The 22,301-nt window shown below is 37.2% G+C and overlaps 1 protein-coding gene across 1 annotated transcript; it reads left to right on the plus strand.

Annotated features, from left to right (window-relative positions):
• Positions 1 to 14,139: 14,139 nt before the first annotated feature.
• Positions 14,140 to 21,701, plus strand: SOD1 (superoxide dismutase 1). Its single transcript, XM_026664157.2, has 5 exons — positions 14,140 to 14,292; positions 17,751 to 17,844; positions 18,181 to 18,250; positions 20,523 to 20,640; positions 21,399 to 21,701. Exons 1-5 carry the CDS (start codon positions 14,194 to 14,196, stop codon positions 21,507 to 21,509), a joined length of 492 nt encoding a protein of 163 aa, XP_026519942.1. The 5' UTR covers positions 14,140 to 14,193; the 3' UTR covers positions 21,510 to 21,701.
• The last annotated feature ends 600 nt before the right edge of the window (positions 21,702 to 22,301 follow it).

The following is a 22,301-nucleotide window of genomic DNA, read 5'->3' on the forward strand; positions in this document are numbered from 1 at the left end:
TTCTTAAATAAAATGTTGATATTTTAGTCAGAAAAGGATTTCTGGAAAGATTTCTAGTAAATTTTAGAAATACCATCACCATATTGGATTTTTATTCAATTTCAGTTTTTAAATAGCTGCTTTCCTCATTTACATTTGAGCTTGTTCTTGGCAGAATGCTTGTCTGTAATGAACTTTGCCTTTTTCAGCAAAAAAACATCAGCTGACTTGGAAAGAAAACTCATTGATGAATACAGAGAAAAATCAGACTGATCTTTTGATTTTATTCTTAGACCAGCTAAAGTACAATCAGTTTGTATTTTCATAAGGATTGATTCTCAGCAAAATAATGGGAGGAAAACTGGAATGCAAGTTACTATGCATGCTTTTACAGTCCAGCCACCTTTCAACATGTGTCCCTTGCTGTTTCAATTAAGTGAGCATAAGAGTACAGCCTCAGATTACCTGGGTTTTAGAAGAGCCTTTTATTAAGATCAGATCTATTACATTTGGGTTCCAAAAATCCCTGTGACTTCTGGATGGAAGCAATATTTGCCAAACCTTTGCTTCCATCTAGTGGTGATCTGGATTGCTGCTGCCCAGCCCAAACAAGATACCTTAAAACTGGGGTCCAAACTTGGCAACTTTAAGACTGGTGGACTTCAACTCCCAGAATGCTGGCTGGAGAATTCTGGGAGTTGAAGTCCACAAATGTTAAAGTTGCCAAGTTTGGAGACCTCTGCCTTAAAAGGTCCTCCATTTCCTCACATTCTCAATTACAGCTGTGCTGGGATTGGTGGGTGAAGCAGGCCAAAAAATGCAAAAACAGCAGCAATGAGATAAATTAGTTTTAACAATAAAATTTGTGTGAAGTTATTAATTTATGCAAATATATCATCTTTTTCTATAGCTAGATAAATAGCTAAAACAAAATTAAAGGCTAAAAGGTTAAAAACTGTTGGAAATTGCACCATCTCTTTGAACTTAAATAGTTTTGACCGTTAGGGCAAATGACAAAAAGACAGCACAGGTCTTCACACACTGCCCTTGTTTCTTACCTGGACTGTTCTGACAATTGAGTTGGCTGCCTTACTGTACTTGATATTAGTCTTTTAATGTGTTATTTTTCACCCACTTCTCAAATATAGAAGTATATAATAGTTGCTTTAGTCTAAATCCATGGAAAGAATTACACTGAGATCAGCTAGCTTGTTGCAATAGCAAAGAACTAATATTGATGCAAATATAATCAGGAATGACTTATTTACAGATAATTACAGACTCCTTTTGTTAAATGAGTTTAAGAGACAAAAGGGAAATTCATTTCTCCCATGTTTCCTGCTTCTGAAGATGTAGCATAGCTGTAACTGAGGCTCTCCTATTTTATGTAATTCTTAATAAATCAAATATAATTAATGTCTTTCTATATTAATTGATATCTAAGCTTATATTCTGCATCCAAAACAATATGAACCCTTTTTAAAAAGCAGTTTGGCTACTTAGATTAATTACTTAATACTCTTTTAGCACCTTGAATATTCTTAGCATATATTTTAATAAGAGCGCCTACTGAATTGAAATGTATAACAAAAACCTGTATCAAGATTACCGTATATACTCGAGTATAAGTCGACCCAAATATAAGCCGAGGCACCTAATTTTACATAAAAAACTGGGAAAACTTATTGACTCGAGTATAAGCCGAGGGTGGGAAATGCAGCAGCTACTGGTAAATTTCAAAAATAAAAATAATTAATTTGGGAAACGATCTCACTATCATGAAAGGTTTAATTGATTCACTAACCCAAAAGAAGAAGATGATGATGACAGCGGGAGGCAGGAGTCACTCTCTTCCCCTCCCTCAGAGGCCCCCTGAGTCAGGAGTCGCTACCGCTGGCGCGGCCCCAGTCCCGCGTCGCCTCGGGAAGGGAAAGGCAAAAAGGAAGAGCCGTGGCAGCGCTTTGCAACAGCGGCACCGGCACCGGAGGCTCAGGCTCAGCGGCTCCTGGTTTTGCCCCACCCTTCCCAAGGCAACGCGGGACCGGAGCCGCACTGGCGGCAGCAACTCCCGACAGCCCCAGCCGGACACCTGAGCGGAGATGTAGGGAGAAGGCAAAAGCGACGGAAGATCCTTCAGGGGAAACTGAGGGGAAGACTCACCCTTGGTCCAGATGAGCCCCCTTCCCCGCCCCTAAGGAAGCAGAGGCAGCCAGCAAGGGCAGGCAAGCCCCACTTCACAGACTCCGTCCGTCCTCGCTCCCACCCAAAGCCACGAAGTCCCCCAATCGCGCAGCCCAGAATCACCCTCCCCTCAGGGGGTAGCAACGATGCCCGGTTTTTCCCGAGACAAGAAACTCCGCCGTGCAATGAAAGCGCCCTGGCTCTAGGCTCGCGGGCTCAGAAAACAACGCGAGCCGAGGTCGCTTCGGCTCCGCTCGGCTTCTCCAACATCCGGCACCGCCCTGTTCTATGTGGCGGACCCGGCAAGTCCGAGCAGCCAGCGCGTGGAGCAGGACGGCGCCGAAGATAGTTGGCTGCCTCTTTCGCAGCACGGGAGGCCTTGTCTCGGGAAAAACCGGGCGTCGTTGCTGCCCCCTGAGGGGAGGGCGATTCTGGGCTGCGCGATTGGGGGACTTCGTGGCTTTGGGTGGGAGCGAGGACGGACGGAGTCTGTGAAGTGGGGCTTGCCTGCCCTTGCTGGCTGCCTCTGCTTCCTTAGGGGCGGGGAAGGGGGCTCATCTGGACCAAGGGTGAGTCTCCCCCTCAGTTTCCCCTGAAGGATCTTCCGTCGCTTTTGCCTTCTCCCTACATCTTCCCTCTGTTAAAATTCCTCCCCCCCACACACACACACACTTATTTTCGGGCGGATAGATTTCGTGTCTGAGCATTCTCACATGACGGTGGGTCTTTTCCCCCCCTAAAAACAGTTAAAAAAGAAAAAACAATATATCCTCATGCATGAACTTTTCTGCTTCCGATTACCCCCATGCTTAAAAGTTGCAAAGGAAACACGGAAGCAGGGAAGCGCCTGCCCAGCTCCGGAACTCCACACCATTTTTTTTTTTCAGAGGGGAATCTGACTCGAGGGGGGTTTTTTCAGCACAAAAAATGGGCTGAAAAACTCGGCTTATACTCGAGTATATACGGTATTACTAAAATGAATACTAAGATCAACTTAAGATATAACAAACTGATGGAAGAAATATCCTTCTGGGTTCAGTTCCAAGTGGGGAAGAAAGACACTGGAAACATGGTGACTGCTTGGAAAGATGGTTTAATGGTGGGCAGGATCACATGCCTTGGGTGAAGAAAGAAGGAAAAAGGAAATGCTGAAGTGAAAGGATTTTATAACCTCTGTTAGGATTTGAATTTGTGCTTGTATTCTGATTGGTTGTCAGACTCCCATGCAGGGGCAACTCTGTAGGCTGTCCTGAGCCCCAGGCTTGGTTGAGCCTTGCTGGATGATGATGTAATGAAAGGGCTTTCGGCAATTCCTATTATAACTCTACCTGGAGTAGATATTTGTTATGTAAAATAGACTGGCCTAGGCCAGAGTAATGGCCCATTAGCAAAGGGGGGGGAGCTGAGTTTCTGCTTCTGAGTTTCTACTCTTTTTAGGGAAAATATTCTGCCTTTTTAATATTTCCTAGGATATTTCATTTTTCTAGGAGAGAGGAGGGTGATAACTTCCTACAAAACAAAAGTGAATGTAGTTCTATATTTACAATAAAGATTCATAAGAGGATTTTCTCCCCAGCGAGCTCTAAGAAGGTCTTATTCATCAATTAATCCATGGTTTCATCTGGCAATTAATATAATAATATATGTGGTAAACTGTTGAAATTATTTGTCTTATATGTTTAAAGGTAGTATAGGTAGTAGCCATTTTATAAAAAGAAAATGCTGGCTCCTGCAATTTGAAACAAATGGGTACAAGTACATATCTATGCAAAGAAAACATGCATACAAAACATAGCTATTTTGACTCTAGATAAAGAGATATTGGTTTAGCTATAAATAAGGCAGCATCTGCTTTATTTCTAAGATAAGGAAACCATTGTTTGTAATAATTCCATCCCACTGATAATGATTGGCTAAATTTCTAAGCTTCAGAAACCTATTAAAAAAAGGAAACAAAGCTGCCTACTGCCCATGCAAAATTGAAAACTTTTGCTGAATAAACATATTTTGACTCATTGGACTCCTGGCTTGGTATAGGCTGTGGGAAAAGCAAGTTGTTTTAATCCTTTGGGCATTACTTTATATGACAATATGCAATTGGCATCTCTAAAGGTTTTCCAGTGTATAAGGAAGCTGTTGCAGACATTGCTCCAAATTTAACCTTTTGCTCTTTTCCTTTTGCTCCTCAGACCAACTTTCCTAATGAAAAGTCTTGAAACCAGAAATTATCAGCAATTTTTACAACTTCAATTAGCCTAATAAAGGTAATTGAATTTTGATTATTTTTCCCCTCACAGCCAATATAAGTTCTACTGCTTTGAATGTCTTCCAGAATGCCTTCTATATTTTATAAATGAAAAACTATCGTAAACGTTATTGGCAATCTCCAGTCTGAAACAGATTAAGCAGAATTTGTTAAGCAGAGATAGAGAGGTAGAGAAGCAATGTAATAGCTAAGCTTACATTTAACCTTGATTCACAGACCAGAATGAATTGATTTTGGCATATTATATGGTATATTAGTGTGAATCTTGACAGTTGTTCTTTTTCAATAACTACTGGTATAACCAATGACAGTTTAGCACAGTGTGTTAATCTACCCTTGTTGCCAGTGGTACTTGAGTTATTTACCACAGCAATCAAGATGCATGTAAATACTGAATCAATACATTGTGTTTGTCACCCTTCAGCTTATTCATTCTTCATCATTCCATTGGAATCCAAATAATTGTCAAAAGTCTTGAGGTCTGCCTGTTGATCTATTGTATACTTAAATATCTTTTGTATACATAGCTTAATTATGCCACATTATTTTTGTATGGTTTTCTTAACACAATTGGAAATCTACCTACTGGTATATATTTCTGAGGGTATGTTTAGTGTATTCTGTATTGAGCTGGTTGCCTTACTGTATTTGATATTAGTCTTTTAATGTGTTATTTTTTTACCCACTTCTAAAATATAGAAGTATATAGTAATTGCTTTAGTCTAAAGTCACTGAAAGAAATCCACTGAGATCAGCTGGGTTGTTGCAATAACAAAGAACTAGTATCGATGCAAATATAATCAGGAATGTCTTATTTACACATAATTGATATTTAATCAAAGTAACCGATTTGGAGTATAATAACTAATAGATTCCAGTCCTAATTGATCTCATGCAAGTTCAACAAGTCCTTTACCACAAGGGAAAAATAACACTTATAATCAATCCATACCAACATTTTAATCAAATATCAACTTTTCATAATCTCTACTTCATGGGTATCAAACTTGCGACATCATATTGCCTTCATGTGATATTTCGCGATGTTTTTTCCCTTTACAGAGCTGGGGTGGGCATGGCCTGCATGTGATGCATCCAGCCTATGGGCCGCCAGTTTGATACCCCTGCTCTACTTCCTTTTGGCTAAAAGATGCGTGCATTTTGGCAGTCAGGCTAATTTTTTAAAAAAATAAGATATTTTGATGATTACAAAGTGGAGATTCACCCAGTTATCCAAGATGTGGTAAACATCTTGTGACTCAGGGCCCTATATGGCTCCCTGGCCAAGCCTTGGGTGTTACTAAATTATAATTGTAATATGACTGAGTGTAAATATGACTTTAATAAGATGACATCTTAACCATTTTAATAAAACCAAAATTAGTTTTTTCCTGGAAGCATAGGCTTACTCAGTTTTTACCAACACTTTGTTATATGACAAAACATATGGAGCATAACATTAAAATCAATAAAGGAGAGGAAGTTTGAAAAGGCAGCTAGATCTAAACAACAGAAATAATTAAGATAATTGAGACATATTCTCAAGACAGGTTGAGTCAGGTTATTTAAAAACCATTGTGTTCTTTAAACCCCAAAAAGAGGTCATGTTAACTCTCTTAAACATAGACATCAGATTTAAAGCAGCTTAAAATGGGGCTGCTTTCTTTCCTTTGTTTTTCTTTCTTTCTTTCTTTCTTTCTTTCTTTCTTTCTTTCTTTCTTTCTTTCTTTCTTTCTTTCTTTCTTTCTTTCTTTCCTTCCTTCCTTCCTTCCTTCCTTCCTTCCTTCCTTCCTTCCTTCCTTCTTTCCTTCTTTCCTTCCTTGTCTTCTGTGGGTGAAGGTAAGTAATGAAAATGAAGAAAGGAAAATGTTGGCGAAGTAAAGATAAATGCCAAGAGATTTTAAATTTAAGCATCTCTTGCAAGTGCCTGCATAGGTGTCTGGGATTCTAGCTGTGATAGCTGTACTCAGAATAAATAAAGCAGTTGTTGGGGAGCAAGGTTAGTCATTTACCTCTCAGTAGCAAAGACCTAACTGAGTAAACACATCCTTGGTACTGGTAAAGAAAAAACTAAAATGCTCTTCAAGAAGTTACTACATGGATTTCAACTGGTAGCACTTTTCAATCACTGTAACATCTTCCCTCATGTGAAAGGGTTACCAGATGTCCAGCAAAAGGAAGCCATGTCTTTTTTTCCCCTCATATCCTCTGTCAAACAGGTATAACCGGGGTACTTACATGAATGGTATTCAGCTTTGTATTCGTCTGTGAACACAATACAGAAGCCTGATGATGGCCTTTGCAGAGCCAGAATGGGTGTAGTCTGCACGTGACACATTCAGCCCGTGAGCCACCAGTTTGACACACCTGGCTAGATTGACATTATTGAATTTATTTTCTGACTCCAGCCTCTTCAGATCTATATTACTATAGTCCATAGCTCACAAGACTCATCATTCTAATTCTAATTAATTCTAATTCTTCCCTAACTTCCAGGCAGTTTTTTGGTTGCAGTTTTTTGCTGTAATCTTTCTCACACATACAAGAAAATTAGTTAGTGGATCCTCTTTTTACCCTATTTGCCCTCCTTTCCTGTAGTCAGTTCAGTGCCTTTTGAAGGCCATGTCTAATCCTTTATCTTTCTTTCTGTAATTGATTTGGAGATATATGTTGAAACATTGAGTTGTTGAAATAATCAGCCACTTTTTAGCTATTTTTTTCACTTTAACTTCTTAACTTTCATGCTCTTATTCATTCTCTGCCAAAGAAACTGAAGCATAATTCCAATATTAATTGATTTAGCCACTTTTAAGATCATCTTTTTACAATAAGTCTACCACAAAAACTGGGCTACAAACTGTCTCTTTTATCCAACTATTATAGCTTATAATACGTATTTGTAAATGTTAAGCATACAAGTTGACTTTCTTGGGAGCATGTAGGGAACAAGGAGATAGTTTTAGAAAAACTATTCAACAGCTGTTACAAAACAAAAAGTTAGAAGCATGCTACCCATGGGAAAGAAAAAAGTATTAGGAGTCTCAGGCTGGCTCCCCCAACTTCCTAGGATATAAGAGGGTGAGAAGAGAAAATACAATCAGATTTCCAAGGTTCAGTTCATATAGTCTTTCTTAATGAAATATAGTTCTATTTTCCTGATCTGGATCTGGACCTTAAAAGGCTGACAGAGGGATAAATGGAAAATATTGAAGTTCTTGATAGAATAAGAAATATGCATTATATGTATATTAAACATTTTTATTTAGTTTGTATTCATTTTGCACAAATTCTTAAAATATTTTAGTTATTTCCCTAAAATATTTAAATCATATAATAAAAATAGTATCCATAAACAACAATGTATCAGCCAGTTCAATCACCACCACCCAAATATTGCCACCTCCCATAACTTAGCAGCCTGTGTTCCAAACCCTCTGTGAAGAACACTGCCTTGTTTGTCCTTCCTAAACAATAATACCCTGCCAAGGTTAAAATAAGAACATCTAGAAGTTATCATGGCAGTTCTTTCACAATCTTTTTTTAGCTTTGGTTTTTGCTTCTTATACTTATGTTGGTCTTTTATTGTTTTCTAAATAAATGAAGGCGAAAGCATGTCATGATAAAGGAGAAATAGATTTTCTGTTTCTTTTCATGTTCGTTGTTTCTATGAACATCCAGCTCCAGAATATATGAATACTTCTTTTTCTGGCATTTTGACTGATCCCAATAAACTGGGGTGTTTTTTTTCCTTTTTCTGATGGAACCACATGGCTATGCTGGGGTGTAGGAGGGGGAGAGAAAGGGAGACAGAGAATGGGACAGAAATAGGAGATACTTCTCATGTATGATGGATTTGACAGAAAAAGATAGGAAGCCAGTGTTCACATGGATATAAATAGGGAAGATGGCATTTAATATGGTTTACTCCTAGCATGGATTATTTCAAAGGAGAATGAAGATTTGAGGGTAAAATTAAGCCAAGACAATTAGAAAAGATAAGATCTAAAGACTTGAAGAAAAAGAAAGTTCATACCAATGAACAATTATTGACTTCCAAATGCTCTAGAATAAGTAAATAGCTTTGAAGAATATTGAAGAGCTGTTTCAAATTGTACATTAAAACAACAAACAAAAACCTGTGTAGATTGGCCTTTGCCCAGGAAAAAGGGCGTATGATTACGAAAACGTCTGCCAAGGTATCATAATTTTATCTTCTTTTATTGATTTTGTTATGAGCCATCTAGGATTTGTATAATGTAGTGTGGTATAGTACAGTACAGAAAAGATGAATCATATAGTATTATATAAGGCAGCCATGTCAGTCTTTAAACAAACAAACATAACCGGCAAAATGCTTTTACAGGTAGTTCTTGATTAATGACCATAACTGAGCCCAAAATTATATTGTAAGTAATTGTGGTCATTTAGTGAGGTCACCATGTGACCTCACCCACTTTTACGACATGGTGGCAGCATTAAGGAAATGTAGAAATTGTTAAGCAAACACACTAGATGTTAAGTGAATGCAGCAGTTGTTAAGCAAATCTATTTTACCAAATAGGCATTTTTTTGCCAAAACCCAGCAAAAATTGTCCAGAATTACAGTCCCGCTACCACGGAATGCTGCAAATGGCCAAACATCCACAATGAGTTCACTTTACCTGGGTGGGGGTGGGGGTGGCTGTCATAACTCCAAAGTCAGATTATAAGAAGCTTTTGGGTTGTCCATTGTGACTTCAAATAATCACTAAGCAACCAGTCATAAGTCAAGACTACCTGTACAGAATGTATTTATGACCCAATATTTTGAAGTCCAACTGTCTGCAGCAGTAATAACAGTGCCAGAGGCAAAATATTGGAAAAAAAACATGCACTGAATGGTTAAATAAACAGTTTACCTATCACCCCAAACATTATCTCCCATCATGAAGGAACACTGCTACAATGAGTAGGTTTCTTTCACTATAAGCCCAAGTACTTGTGTTTTAATGCAGAAGTTTTCAAATAGTTAAAAATATTTCTTAAGAATGATATTGGTGGCTAATTGTTAATGCTAGCAATCAGAAGAAAGAGCAGATTTCAGCTTTTTCTTCTATAACTATCTTTCCAGATAAGGAGAAAAGTGATTAATGTTAAAAAACATGAAGAGTCATAAATGGAAAACAATCAAATTCTATAAGACAATGTTTAACACTCATCTGGAAGTTTGTTGATTTTACTTCCTTATTTATTTTTTGCAAGAAGCAAAACTGGAAAAGGGATAATATACTAATGTGGACTTTTCACTCTGTTTTATGTATTAAGCAAAACAATTGCCCAATAAAATTTTCATCTTGAAATACTGACTTTCCTTACTTTATGCTTAAAAAAAGGTAAAGGTTTCCTCTGTCCAGTTGTGTCCCAATCTTAGGGGGAGGGATACCCATCTCAATTTCCTAACCGAGGGAGCCAGCATTGTCCAAAGGTATTTCCATGGTCATGTGGCTGACATGACTATATGCAAAGTGCATGGAACAGTTACTTTCCCACCAAAGTGATACCTCTTTATTTACTCGCATTTGCATGCTTTTGAACAGCTAGGTTGGCAAGAGCTGGGGCAGGAATGGCAGTTCACCCCATCACACAGTACATGGGTCTCAGATTACATTCTCAAATTTTGTAGCTCAAATGCACTGGCAAATATGCGTGTAAATTTTTAAAGCTTTATTATACTCAATCGTGTTTTCTTCCTTGTGACATGTTTATCTAAAGTATTTTTCCATCTTTTTACAACTGGGTTTCTAAGACATATGATTATCATGACTGACAAAGTGGTAGACTACATCACAGCACTACATATTTTATTAGCATTCTTCATTTTGTTATACACTGTAGACTTGCCGGAGGTAAAAGCTCATAATAAGGCTGAAGATCCTTCATTAACTTCAGCCAACATAATATACCCAGTTTTGTTTCTAGTGTTAGAGAGCCCTTTTTATTTCTGATAAAAGGTTTTGATAAAATCTAAAAAGCACTATGCAATCTAAAACCATCTCTATCTATTGGACCGGACGGAATGTGTGCCTACGTCTTAAAAAAGCTATCCACCGCCATAGCCGAACCTCTAAGCATAATCTTTGAAAAATCTTTCAGGACCAGCTCCTTGCCAAAACTACGGTCACAAGCCACAGTCATCCCCATCTTCAAAAAGGGAGACCCCAGCCTAGTTGAAAATTACAGACCAATCTCCTTATGCTGGGTCACCTGTAAAGTCATGGAATCAATTATTAACCAATCCATTATCCTCCACTTAGGGACAAACAATTTGGTTTCTAATAAACAATTTGGTTTCAGAAAAAAAACTATCCTGTAATCTGCAACTCTTACACTGCAAAAACATATGGACTACACAACTCGATCAGGGCAAAGCAATAGATGCAATCTACATAGACTTCAGTAAAGCCTTTGATTCAGTGGTACACGACAAACTACTCCTAAAACTAAAATCTTACGGTATCTCTGGACACCTGCATAACTGGATAGAAGCATTCCTGTCAAACAGACAACAAATGGTCAAAATTGGGAGCGTCCTATCAAATTCTGTACCTGTCAACAGTGGTGTCCCCCAAGGCAGTGTTCTAGGACCAACTCTCTTCATACTCTACATAAATGACCTCTGTGATCATATTAAGAGCAACTGCATTCTCTTCGCTGATGATGGAAAGCTATTCAACACCACAGACAATAATGCTACCCTTCAAAAAGACCTTGACTATGTATCAGAATGGTCAAACAAATGGCAACTTCAAATCTCAACAAATAAATGCTCTGTCTTACATATTGGCAAAAAAAATCAGAAAATAAAATACAGGCTGAATAGTCAAGACCTTGTTGATGATCCAAACTCTGTCAAGGATCTTAGAGTACTCATCTCTAATGATCTAAGTGCTAGAGCCCACTGTAACTACATAGCCAAAAAGGCATTAAGAGTTGTTAACCTAATTTTATATAGCTTTTTCCCTGGTAATATTACACTACTAACTAGAGCATACAAAACATTTGCTAGACCAATGCTCGAATACAGCTCATCAGTCAGGAACCCACATTACGTATCTGATATTAACACAGTTGAGAAAGTCCAGAATTATTTCACAAGAAGAGTTCTCCACTCCTCTACTCGTTGTAGAATACCTTATGCCACCAGACTTGAAATTCTAGACCTAGAAAACCTAGAACTACGCCGCCTTCGGTCCAATCTAAGTATAGTATACAAAATCATACATTGCAATGTCCTACCCGTCAATGAATACTTCAGCTTCAACCATAAAAATACAAGAGCAAACAACAGATACAAACTCAAGGTAAACCGCACCAAACTTGATTACAGGAAATACGACTTCAGCAACAGAGTGGTCAATGTCTGGAATACTCTACCTGACTCTGTGGTTTCTTCCTCAAACCCCAAAAACTTTAACCTTAGACCGTCTACTATTGACCTCATCCCTTTCCTAAGAGGTCTGTAGAGGGCGTGCATAAGCGCACCAACGTGCTTACCATCCCTGTCCTATTGATTCTTTTTATTTTTCTTATATGTATCCATGTATTCATAACTATGTTTTTACTTATACCTATTATCTTATAAGCAATTGACAAACCAAATAAAATAAAAAAAATAAAAAATAAAAATGTTGATGGTTGCTTGACTCTACTACTGAAATAATAGTAGCTATTGAGATATAGAAGTAAAGTGGGAGACAGGACATAGAACTAGAACAACTCCAAAACATAGCATCAATTGAATGAAGGCAGACAGGGGTGTTGGTAGGAAAACTTTCAAGTGGTGGAAAGCTGCATTGGCACATTTCCAGGCCTTTGGTATAAATTGACGGTGAGGGCACAAATTGTATAACACAGAAGTAATTTGTTCATTTAAAGTGAATTCTAAGACAAAAATAATCTAGGACAACTAATATAAATAAGTAAATAATCTAGGTAAAACAAATCTAGGACAAAAGAAATGAATTTGCATAAAGTGAGGGAAACCTCTATTGAGTTAAACACTTAATAATTTTTAGATTATCTCTTTTGACTCTTCAAAACTTGTGACATTCTTAAGAATGTGTTTTAACAAATTCAACATCTCAAATTATTAAAGTTTGGGTTTAGGATGAAAAATACGAAAATTCCCTTGTCTATCTAGTGATACAGAGGATGAATTGTCACAGCAATTTTTAATGTTGGAAACTGTAAAATGAAATCACATTTTAAAACATAACACCATAAAACAACTTGCCCTTTCTCCTTATGTCACCTGTTCTAGGTTGTGTGGAAATATTTACAGTAGTTGTACATAGTGTTTTTTAGATGGAAAGTTTGAGACAAGCTCTGTTTTTTTCAGGTGAATTGGAGGAGAAAATAAGCAATACCTAAGATTAAACTTCTATTTCAAAGTGAAATAATAAGCGCCATATCATTTAAAGAAAGGGTTAGGGTACCATCCCCTTCAGGACCAAAAAATATCAACAGAGCAAATTATCCCACTGTTTAGCAAAGGATTTGATTTTCTACCCTACTTCAGGTAGTCTTCATCTTACGACCACATTTGGGCCCAAAATTTATGTTGCTAGCTGAGAAATATGTTAAGAGAGTTTTGTTCCATGAGTTTTCTCACTCCATTTGTTAAGTGAATCACTGCAATTCTTAAATTAGTAACATGGTTGATAAGTAATTCTGGTTTCCCCATTGACTTTGCTTGCCAGGTTTGCAAAAAAGGGATCACATGACTCCAGAATACTTCAACCATCATAAATGTGTGTCAGCTGTCAAGCATCCAAATGTAAATCACGTGACTCTGGGGATGCTGCAATGGTCCTAAGCATGAAAAATGGCCATGAGTCACTTTTTTCAGGGCCATTGGAACCTCAAACTATTACTAAATGAACTGTTGTAAGCCAAGGACTACCTATACTAAGATCACCTTCACAATGAATGAACAACAATAAAACAAAGAGAAGCCTCACCATTTTTTCTTCCCTTCAATGGAGTCCAGAATTCTTGGAGACTGCCTGGACAAGTCCCTGCAGTTTTCTGGACAAGGACTTTCAGGTTTGCCATTGTTTTTTCCTAGGGTTGAGATTTGAGAGAAAGCAACAGCCCAAGGTTATCCAGCCAGCTTTGTGCCTAAGACCAAACTAGAATTCATGGTCTCTGATGCCTTAACCACTACACAAAGCTGGCTCTCTATATTATTTTTACTCTCTACATTACTCTTAAGCTATTTGAAAATAGTAATAAAATGCATTTTCTAAGGCAGTGTTTCTTGGCAGCTTGAAGAGGCACGGACTTCAATTCCCAGAATTCCCTAGCCAGCAGAACTGGTTGATATCAGAATTCTCCCAGAGCTGGCTGGGGAATTCTGGGGATTGAAGTCCACGACTCTTCAAGCTGCCAAGGTTGAGAAGCACTGCTTAAGGGACCGGGCGTTTATGTTTGAGTGTGCACCAGATGAAGCCCGCGACGAAAATGTGACCCCGCGCTTTCTAGCTCAGCCCCCGTTTCCTTTAGTCTTTCTCGTTGGTTGCATAAGGGGGTGGGGGGGAAAGCACTTAAGTTTCGGCTCACAGATTGGCTTCGACGTCCCGCGAAGGCAGGCCTTAGAAGCTGAACGAAACTTCGTGATTGGTTAGGAAGAGAAAGCCCGGAGGCTATAAAATGCTGATGAAAGGACGTCGCGCAAGCGCTTGGAGAGACTTGTTTGCCGTGTGAGCGAAGCTGCTGCAGCCGAAGACATGGCGAAGGACATGGCGTCACGGAAAGCGGTTTGCGTTCTGCTTCGCGACCCCGCCTGCAAGGCCGACGTCAACGGCGTCATTTACTTTGAGCAGAAAGTAAGGCTTGGCTCCCCGGTTATTCTTAAGAATAGGACTTTCCCCCCCCTTTCTTTAGCTGTAAGGGAGCCGAAGTTTGGAAGGCTACGTAGTCCCGAGGTTGGAAGCTGCGGCTTGGAAGTCCCTGATCGGCTTTTTTTTGTAGGTTATTCCCGGGCTGAGATGCTGAACCGAAGAGGATGTTCCAGATAACGGGGTTAATATTGCAAGTTGAGACCTCAATGCAACCTGGGTTGCGTTCTTTCGGGAGAAGCCCATTGGATTTCTTCCATAATTGCGAAAGGTTGCAGAATCAGGTTAACTAAATAATCTGGACTCATTGCACAACTCTGTGGTTGGAGGCTAAACTTCTACTATTGCTACTTTATCCTGATTTACCTTTGATCTGTTTAGATTTGGCTCGGTTAAGGTTGTAAAATAGTAGTAGTAATGAAAAACCAGATAAGGGTGTCAGAAACTGCAAATTCGAGTTGGGGGTGTTTTTTAAAGAAAAAAATAACGTGTTGCTGGGGAAGATAAAATAATTTTTAATTCTTGCTCAGATTTTCAGTTCTGTCATGCATTTTTTAATCTCATTTTCACTGCCTTTGTGCAGAATAACATCTGTACCAGTGAAACTAACATCCTAATTGTATCAGGTTATGATTTTTCTATTTTTTTTTTTGTTTCCACTGAGGGCAACTTCCCCAAAACTTTCTCTCAGGATCCTCAGAGAGCATCTCTGTTCTCCATTCTGTAATAAAAGATGCTCATGCTCCAGATTTATTTTATCTGCTCCATAAAGAATAATAGCTGAGTCACAGTTTTAGAAGAGGACTTCAATGCCTGCTTTTGAAATGGAGAAAAGACAGCATGAGCTTTGAATTCTCCTCACTGGACAAACAGGTTTTGCAACCTCTGTGCCTATTCATCAATAACATTTTACTAACCACAATATAAAAGCTATGTGGTATACATCTGCCATGGGAAACTGAAATGGAGATGAAGCAGTGGCTTAGAGTTACCAAGCCCTGGTTTAAGTGTTCCCGTAGGTGATTCTTTTTTTTGGTATTCTATTTAGGAAATACTAGATATAATTATCTTTTATCATACATACCATACATACATTGTTTGCTTATTAAATAGATTGCATCAGCTTTGTGTGTATTGTAATTATGTATGTGGTAACACTGCTGGCATAATTTTTAGCAATAGTTCTTTTAAAGGAATGCTTTGAAATATTTGAATTAACTCTGATCAGCTGTAGAATTTAATGTTTGCAGAACGGTTTAAAACCCTTGTGGCAGTTGAAGATTCACACAATAGAGGATTTTTTTCAATGCATTCTATTTAATTTTAAGAAATGTATTTGTTGAGTAAGCACTCAATAGAAACTTTTAACATGACAGTCCTATACATTTATCCTTTTTCCAATATTTTTGTGAATTTGTTTATATTGATCATTTAATCCTTTGAAATTGAAAAGTATTTGTTTATAGAAAACTAAAGCTATTTTAGAAAAGAACCATGCTTTGTCCCATTAAAATACTCGGCTTAAAAGACACACAAGCTTGGGCCTTCATTATAAACAGTTTTGAAAATCATTTTGGCACATGTATTAAGAGGATTTCTGGTTGATATCAGTTATGTAATAATTCTTTTCCTTTAGTTTAATTGGGCCTGATTCTCAGACTGTCTGGCATGGTTTGTCATTGCCTCCTTCCTAGAGCTGGCAAAAAGTGACTGGCCCAGGGTCACCCACCTGACTTTGCACCTAAGCTGAGGCTAGAATTCTCATCTTCTGGTTTCTAGCCTGATGGCTTAATCATACCAAAGTGGCTCTCAACTGATATAATTATTAATTTCTAATAGTTGGGTGTTAGTGATGCTATACTTATTTTGCATTAGGTCAACATCTCATGTTTTTAATGCTGTGGTATGTTAACTCTTGGGGAAAAAATCTCTGAATAAGTAACTATTGCTGCCACTGATGAAATACAGTACTTGCATTCGTGGTTAAATAATGAACAGTTACAAACTTTCAGATAATTTCTAAAAGAATCTGTGAAATTTACATTCATGGTTGTGAATGTTGCACATTTATTAAACAGTTAATTAAAGTACTTTTCTTTGGAATTTGGCCTAGATTTTGAGTGCTAGGAATGGGCTACATTAATGTTGGACTACATAGATGTAATCTTTGGAAATGGAGGCATTTAGAGTTTATGACATACTTGCCATCTTTGGCCGATCTCTAAAATCTAAAGTCAAACCTGTTAAAAAAAAATCCAGAAGAAGAGATTGGTAAAACAGGGCTCTTCTTAATGAAGTTCTTAGAACTTTACATTCTTGGTTGCCATCAAATTAGGTGGAGTTTTAATAAACTCCATAGGGTAGTTATAATTGAAAGCTGTAGAAGAATGTTCAGAACTGCCAACTATTCAAGCCTTTTCAAGGGTTTAATCTCTTCTTTAGCATATGTTATTATCTCTCAGCTTCAGACTTGACATGCCTCAGGAACTCAGGCTTTTGCCAAATTTCTCATCCATCTTATATTTTAAAATACTCTTATTAATTACAGAGCAGTAAGCTGCAGTACAACAAAGTTTTGGTAAGAATATAGTATTCCTTAAAAAAAACTACCATTGAAAAATAGCAGGCAATTATAGCCTGGTGTTTTTTGTTTGGAACTGCCAAACAACACCCCACCCACCCCAAAGTAATGAAGAAAAACTGGGATGAGAGAGATGATTGACTGTGGTCTAGCTTGACTATCCAAACCCACCATTTCATGAATGGGTAAAACTGTCTCCCTAGTTCAAGAGACAAAAGATACCTCTGGTAATCTTTAATAGATTTGTGCTGATCAGGACTGAACGACGATATTTTAAGGATTTGTTTATAGATAAGAGATGGGATTTGGCAAGAAGAAATCATTTGTATTTTAAAAGAATATTATAAGTCGTCAAAATTGTTTATAATGAAGAGGAACACATATATTTTTTCTTTACTATATTATTTTTCTTTTCTATTTTTAGTTTGTATTTTATTTTTGTAATAAAACTACTACAAAGGTTGTTTGCCAAGATTGGGAAAATTGAAACAGGTGTTTCATACTATATAGATATTAACAAATATATGCATGTTAATATCACATGCCTCTGTTGGTTGTAGCATTGAGAATGTGCACATTAAATTCAAGTATATAGTACTCATTTTGAAATATCTAATCCTACTATATGGCATAGCAGCATTCAGTTTGGGGTTATAGATATGTGTGCATTTATCATGCAATTCTCAGTGTATTCTTTGATTTGGTCTATTTCTTAATTTGGATTCCAATTCTATATAAGGACAATTTTTCTAAAATCCTATTAAATTAGTTTCTATGTTGAGGAACAATTTTAATTCTGCATATTTAAGACCCTTTTGTAAAATTACTGCTTGAACATTATTGTGCATTTTTGAAAATATTTCAGGATGATGGAAAGGTAATTGTTAAAGGAACAATTGAAGGATTGACTCCAGGAAAACATGGTTTCCACGTCCATGAATTTGGAGATAACACAACTGGTAACGTTTTTGTGTTAACACTTTTCTGATAAGTACAAATACAGATAGTAGTCTTAAAATTATGGATAAATGATAAATGCCCAAGAAGATTATTTTTCATTTAATTTCTAATTAGAAATACTTTTCTAATCATGGATGGAAAGAAACAATATTTTAGAATTCAAATGGTAGATTTCTTGTATATCCTAACAGATAAGAATGCTTGTACTTTGTATATGTTATATAGAATATATCCATGGAACCATCTTAGATATGTTTAAGATAATAGACTTTTTCTGTGAGGTTTTATTTTTAAAGCTATCCTTGTTGACTTGCATATTATTGTCTACATTACAGGATGTACCAGTGCAGGCCCTCACTTCAATCCTGAGGGGAAAACTCACGGTGGGCCTCAAGATGAAGAAAGGTATATATAGAAATTTTTCCTATGCGTGATTTAAAAGTAATGTCTAGTAGACTGGATTTGCACTTTGCAAACCAAGGCCACCTTTCTAATTCTTTAACTTCAGGTTAAATATATATGTTCTGTTTGAAGTTTTCCAAAAATTTCCCAATGTGTCACAGATACTACCTATTCACAATATTTGAAAGACATGCTTTGCAAAGTTCATTTGTGTAAAACAAGCATCTTTCTTGGAGGCATTAAAATTGCTATTCATACCAACTGTTTCAAAAGCTGTTGCTTTAAGCATGCATGTGCCCAGTGACTTTGCTCGCGAATGTTTACCTGTGCCTGCACATGCAAGATAGAAGTAAAACTCTCTGAACCTCTAGAGCAGAGGTGTCAAACTTGATTTCATTGAGGATCGCATCAGGGTTGTGTTTGATCTTGGGGGGCCAGCGTGGGCATGGCCAGCTCAACATCACTCGTGTCAAGGGTACCTGTGGTGGCCAGGTTCTAAAGGCAGGAGTTCACTCCGTTTTTGCTGGCAGAGGTACCGTGGGCTGGTCCTTCTCTGTTTCCAGGGTGGCCCCATGGGCCAGATCTAAGCACCTGCGGGCCTTGAGTTTGATTCCCCTGCTTTACAGTTTTGTGCAAAGGTCCTGTTACTAGTTTGTTGTTTTGTCTGTCTCTTCAATCATTCATTATCTCTCCAATTATTAATTTCATTTATTCTTAGCACTTTTCTAGCTGCTTGTTTCAGTAACTTAAGTTTCCTATATTATTTTGTTTTGCAGCTTTTGACTTAGCCACCTTTTTCTTTCTCTAAAACAGTGCCCCCAACCTTTTGGGCACCAGGGACAGGTTCCATGGAGAGGTTTTTCCACGGACCAGAGGGGCCCTGGTTTCATATGCTGCCTGCATCCCGCAGATGGGTTTTGGCTTGTTTGTGCAGCCCAGTTTCTGGCATGATGTGGACCAATGCTGGTTCACAGACTGGGGGTTGGAGACCCCTGCTTTAAAACATTTGTTTTAAATCTCAGCCCTAAATAGTGTGTCCTTAAGAAATGGCAACTGATGTGCTCTCTAACGAAGAGATTTTTAAAAATTAAAAATACAGGTAGTCCTCAACTTATAATCACAATTGAGCCTAGAATTTCTGTTGCCCTATTTTATGACCTTTCTTGCCATAGCTGCTAAATGAATCACTGCTGTTGTAAAGTTGTTAAGTGAATCTGGCTTTCCCATTGACTTTACTTGTAAGTAGGTCCCAATGACTTGGGGACACTGTAGCCATCATAAATATGAGTCAATTGCCAAGCATCTGAATTTTGATCATGTGACTATGGCGATGCTACAATGGTTGTGTGAAAAACAGTCTTAGGTCACTTTTCAATGCTGCTGTAACTTTAAACAATTACTAAACAAACTTAAGTTGAGGACTACCTGTAGTCATTTTGGGGATGAGGTATAATTTTGATAAGTAGATGAATAAATGAATCGATTTTTCACCAGATTCTATTAAATGAATGGGTTCTTAGTATCTTGTTCAGAGGCACCAAGCTAGAATATTTAGAGTAATATTTCTGTATTTCTATATACTAGTTTGAAGACGTAGCAAGAGATTTGTGCTTTATACAGTTTATTCAGCATTGCCAAAAATAAAAATACAGTTACGACTTGAACAAGCAAAATACAGCCATACAATTAAAGGCATCAGTACTTGTATACACATGAATTATAGTGAAAATATCAATTTGTATTTGTAGCTTTATATTACAAATAGACCCCAGCAGAACTCTTCAGGACATCCTTGAAACTTGTAGTTATAAATTCTCTCCCTATGTCATTAACAGCTGCTGCTATAAGAATTACACAAAAGGAGATCCAGTATTTTGTTCATGATAACAGTGTAAAAAAGGCAGTGGCTCCAATAGGAAAACTTTAAGTAACTAACATTGTATTTGGCATTGAAGTGTACTTAGATTATTTCTATAAGTGAAGCCTTAAGACTGTTACGGGCTTTTAAGTGTAACTGGATATTGCATTTGTGAAAGATTGTTTACAGCGAATTTTAAATGTTTAATACCTAAACATTGACTTATATTTGTTAAAGAGTATTATTAGCTGGCTATAGTATTTCTAATGGTTGACTATAATTGAATGATTGCAAAACTGATCAACGTAACTTCATGCTTGAAAATAGCCGTATGGCGGTAATACTGTAGAAAATTGTGTATGAGAGACATTGTTGGTCAGGTTTTATTGTTAACTCTGTGAAATAACTGTATTCCAGGCATGTTGGTGATCTTGGAAATGTGATTGCAAATGCATCAGGTGTTGCAGAGGTGTCGATGGAGGATGGGGTTATTTCTCTCTCAGGACCACATTCAATTATTGGACGGTCTATGGTGGTAAGTATGGCAATTTATTTTTTATTCTGGCTTTCACTCAACCTTTGTGAGTGACCTTTGTAAGCATTTTTAAAAAATTTGTAAACCCAGAATTTTCTGGTGGTAATCAGCATGTGTAAAACTGTTGATATGGAATCCATTGACCAAACCTGGGCTTATAGTATCCTTAAGCCCAGATTTCTTGATGACTTGATATAAATTATAGATGGAGAAATATCCAGTAGAGGGAACGTTCATCAGGTTACAGTTGCCAGTGGCCCAAATCAGGCTGGCCAGTAACAAAGAATGCTATGAAATGTATTTCACCACACATGGAAGAGAGGAAACTATCCAGATTTGGTAGCTATATTATGAGCATATAGGAATTAACACCACAACACTGAAGGCAGTAATCCTTTTTTTGATTCCTTAATTGCATTTATCTAGAACCTAAATTTTGACAAATACTATATGGCTCATCACATTTATCATGAGGCCTATCTGCCCTGGAACAAGATTGCTCAGTATCTCATAAGCATTTTATGTTCTTGTTATAGCAAAGGATTTGCCAGTATCTTAACTAATTTTAACTTACTGTTAAACTAGTAGATGCTTTCTTCTTCATATTAAGATATGGTAGAATATGTAATTTCTTGCAGACATTTTAATTCCACAAAGGTACAGGGATTTTTAAAAAAACAAGCCTGAAAATTGAGAATGAAATTCCAATTTCGTTAACTAATAGCCTTGACCTGAATTTGTTGATTTGTGCCTTTTAGGTTCATGAAAAAGAGGACGACCTGGGTAAAGGAAAAAATGAAGAGAGCTTGAAAACTGGAAATGCTGGTCCTCGTCTAGCTTGTGGGGTAGTTGGTCTAGCTAAAGTATAAAGTACTCCTAGGAGTCACAATGAATAGAAGCAGCAGTATAGTATGTGGAATATAAATGTGTCTGTTGTACCCATTACTGGGCTTTGTTATAGTTTAAAAAATAATCTTATGGTTGTGTTAAATGGAATTTAAGCTGACAAATCTTGTTTCCTTTACCTTTTTATCTGTTATTAAAGTGCTGTAAAACACAAATGCAGAGTATTGGTGTTATATGGATGTTGAGTGTAGTTTTAAAAAAAAAGATTCTAAGGGAAATTCTTTGGACATCTGAAATTGCTTGAATGCTGTGTTCTCAGTTAGTTTGCTAATCCTATTCTTTAAAAATCTAGCAAGTTCTCATTCTAGGTTTTATTTAATTAATAAATCAAGCCTGGTCAAAATAAATCTTGAGTGACAGCCTGATCACTGGAGACCATATTTTCCAAATATTTATCCAAATTTTCTATATAGAACTGTTGCTGCTTCCCTGTGGGATGTTGTTTAAAATGTTAAATTTTTCAAGAAACCAACAAAAATATTTTCATTTAAGCAATCTATGAAGTCTACATAACTATATTACATTACCTTTATAAAGGCAGTTGCTGCCTCACTATGGAAATTGAGACCTTTAGGGTTTGATAACAAACCCTGGTAACAAATCTGCAAAATCCTGTACTGCATTCAAAACAAAACTTGCTAAATTTAGTAATGTTTTTATACTACTAATCCTATCATATAAAGATGGAATTTCAAAGAGCATTGTTAGAGAAGACAGTGCTGAGAATAAAAACAGATTAGTGAATCCGGTCCTAA

Source organism: Notechis scutatus, chromosome 5 (genome assembly GCF_049901735.1).
Source record: "Notechis scutatus isolate UNSWTSFEM ecotype Mainland chromosome 5, rNotScu1.2, whole genome shotgun sequence".
NCBI lineage: Eukaryota > Metazoa > Chordata > Lepidosauria > Squamata > Elapidae > Notechis > Notechis scutatus.

What these genes read in the sequence shown, in the direction of transcription:
- SOD1 (XM_026664157.2), top strand. Translation starts at nt 14,194, where the DNA reads ATGGCGAAGGACATGGCGTCACGGAAAGCGGTTTGCGTTCTGCTTCGC. An exon ending in ATTTGGAGATAACACAACTG is followed by an intron (nt 17,845 to 18,180) that starts GTAACGTTTTTG and finishes TCTACATTACAG; the next exon opens with GATGTACCAGTGCAGGCCCT. An exon ending in GGGCCTCAAGATGAAGAAAG is followed by an intron (nt 18,251 to 20,522) that starts GTATATATAGAA and finishes ACTGTATTCCAG; the next exon opens with GCATGTTGGTGATCTTGGAA.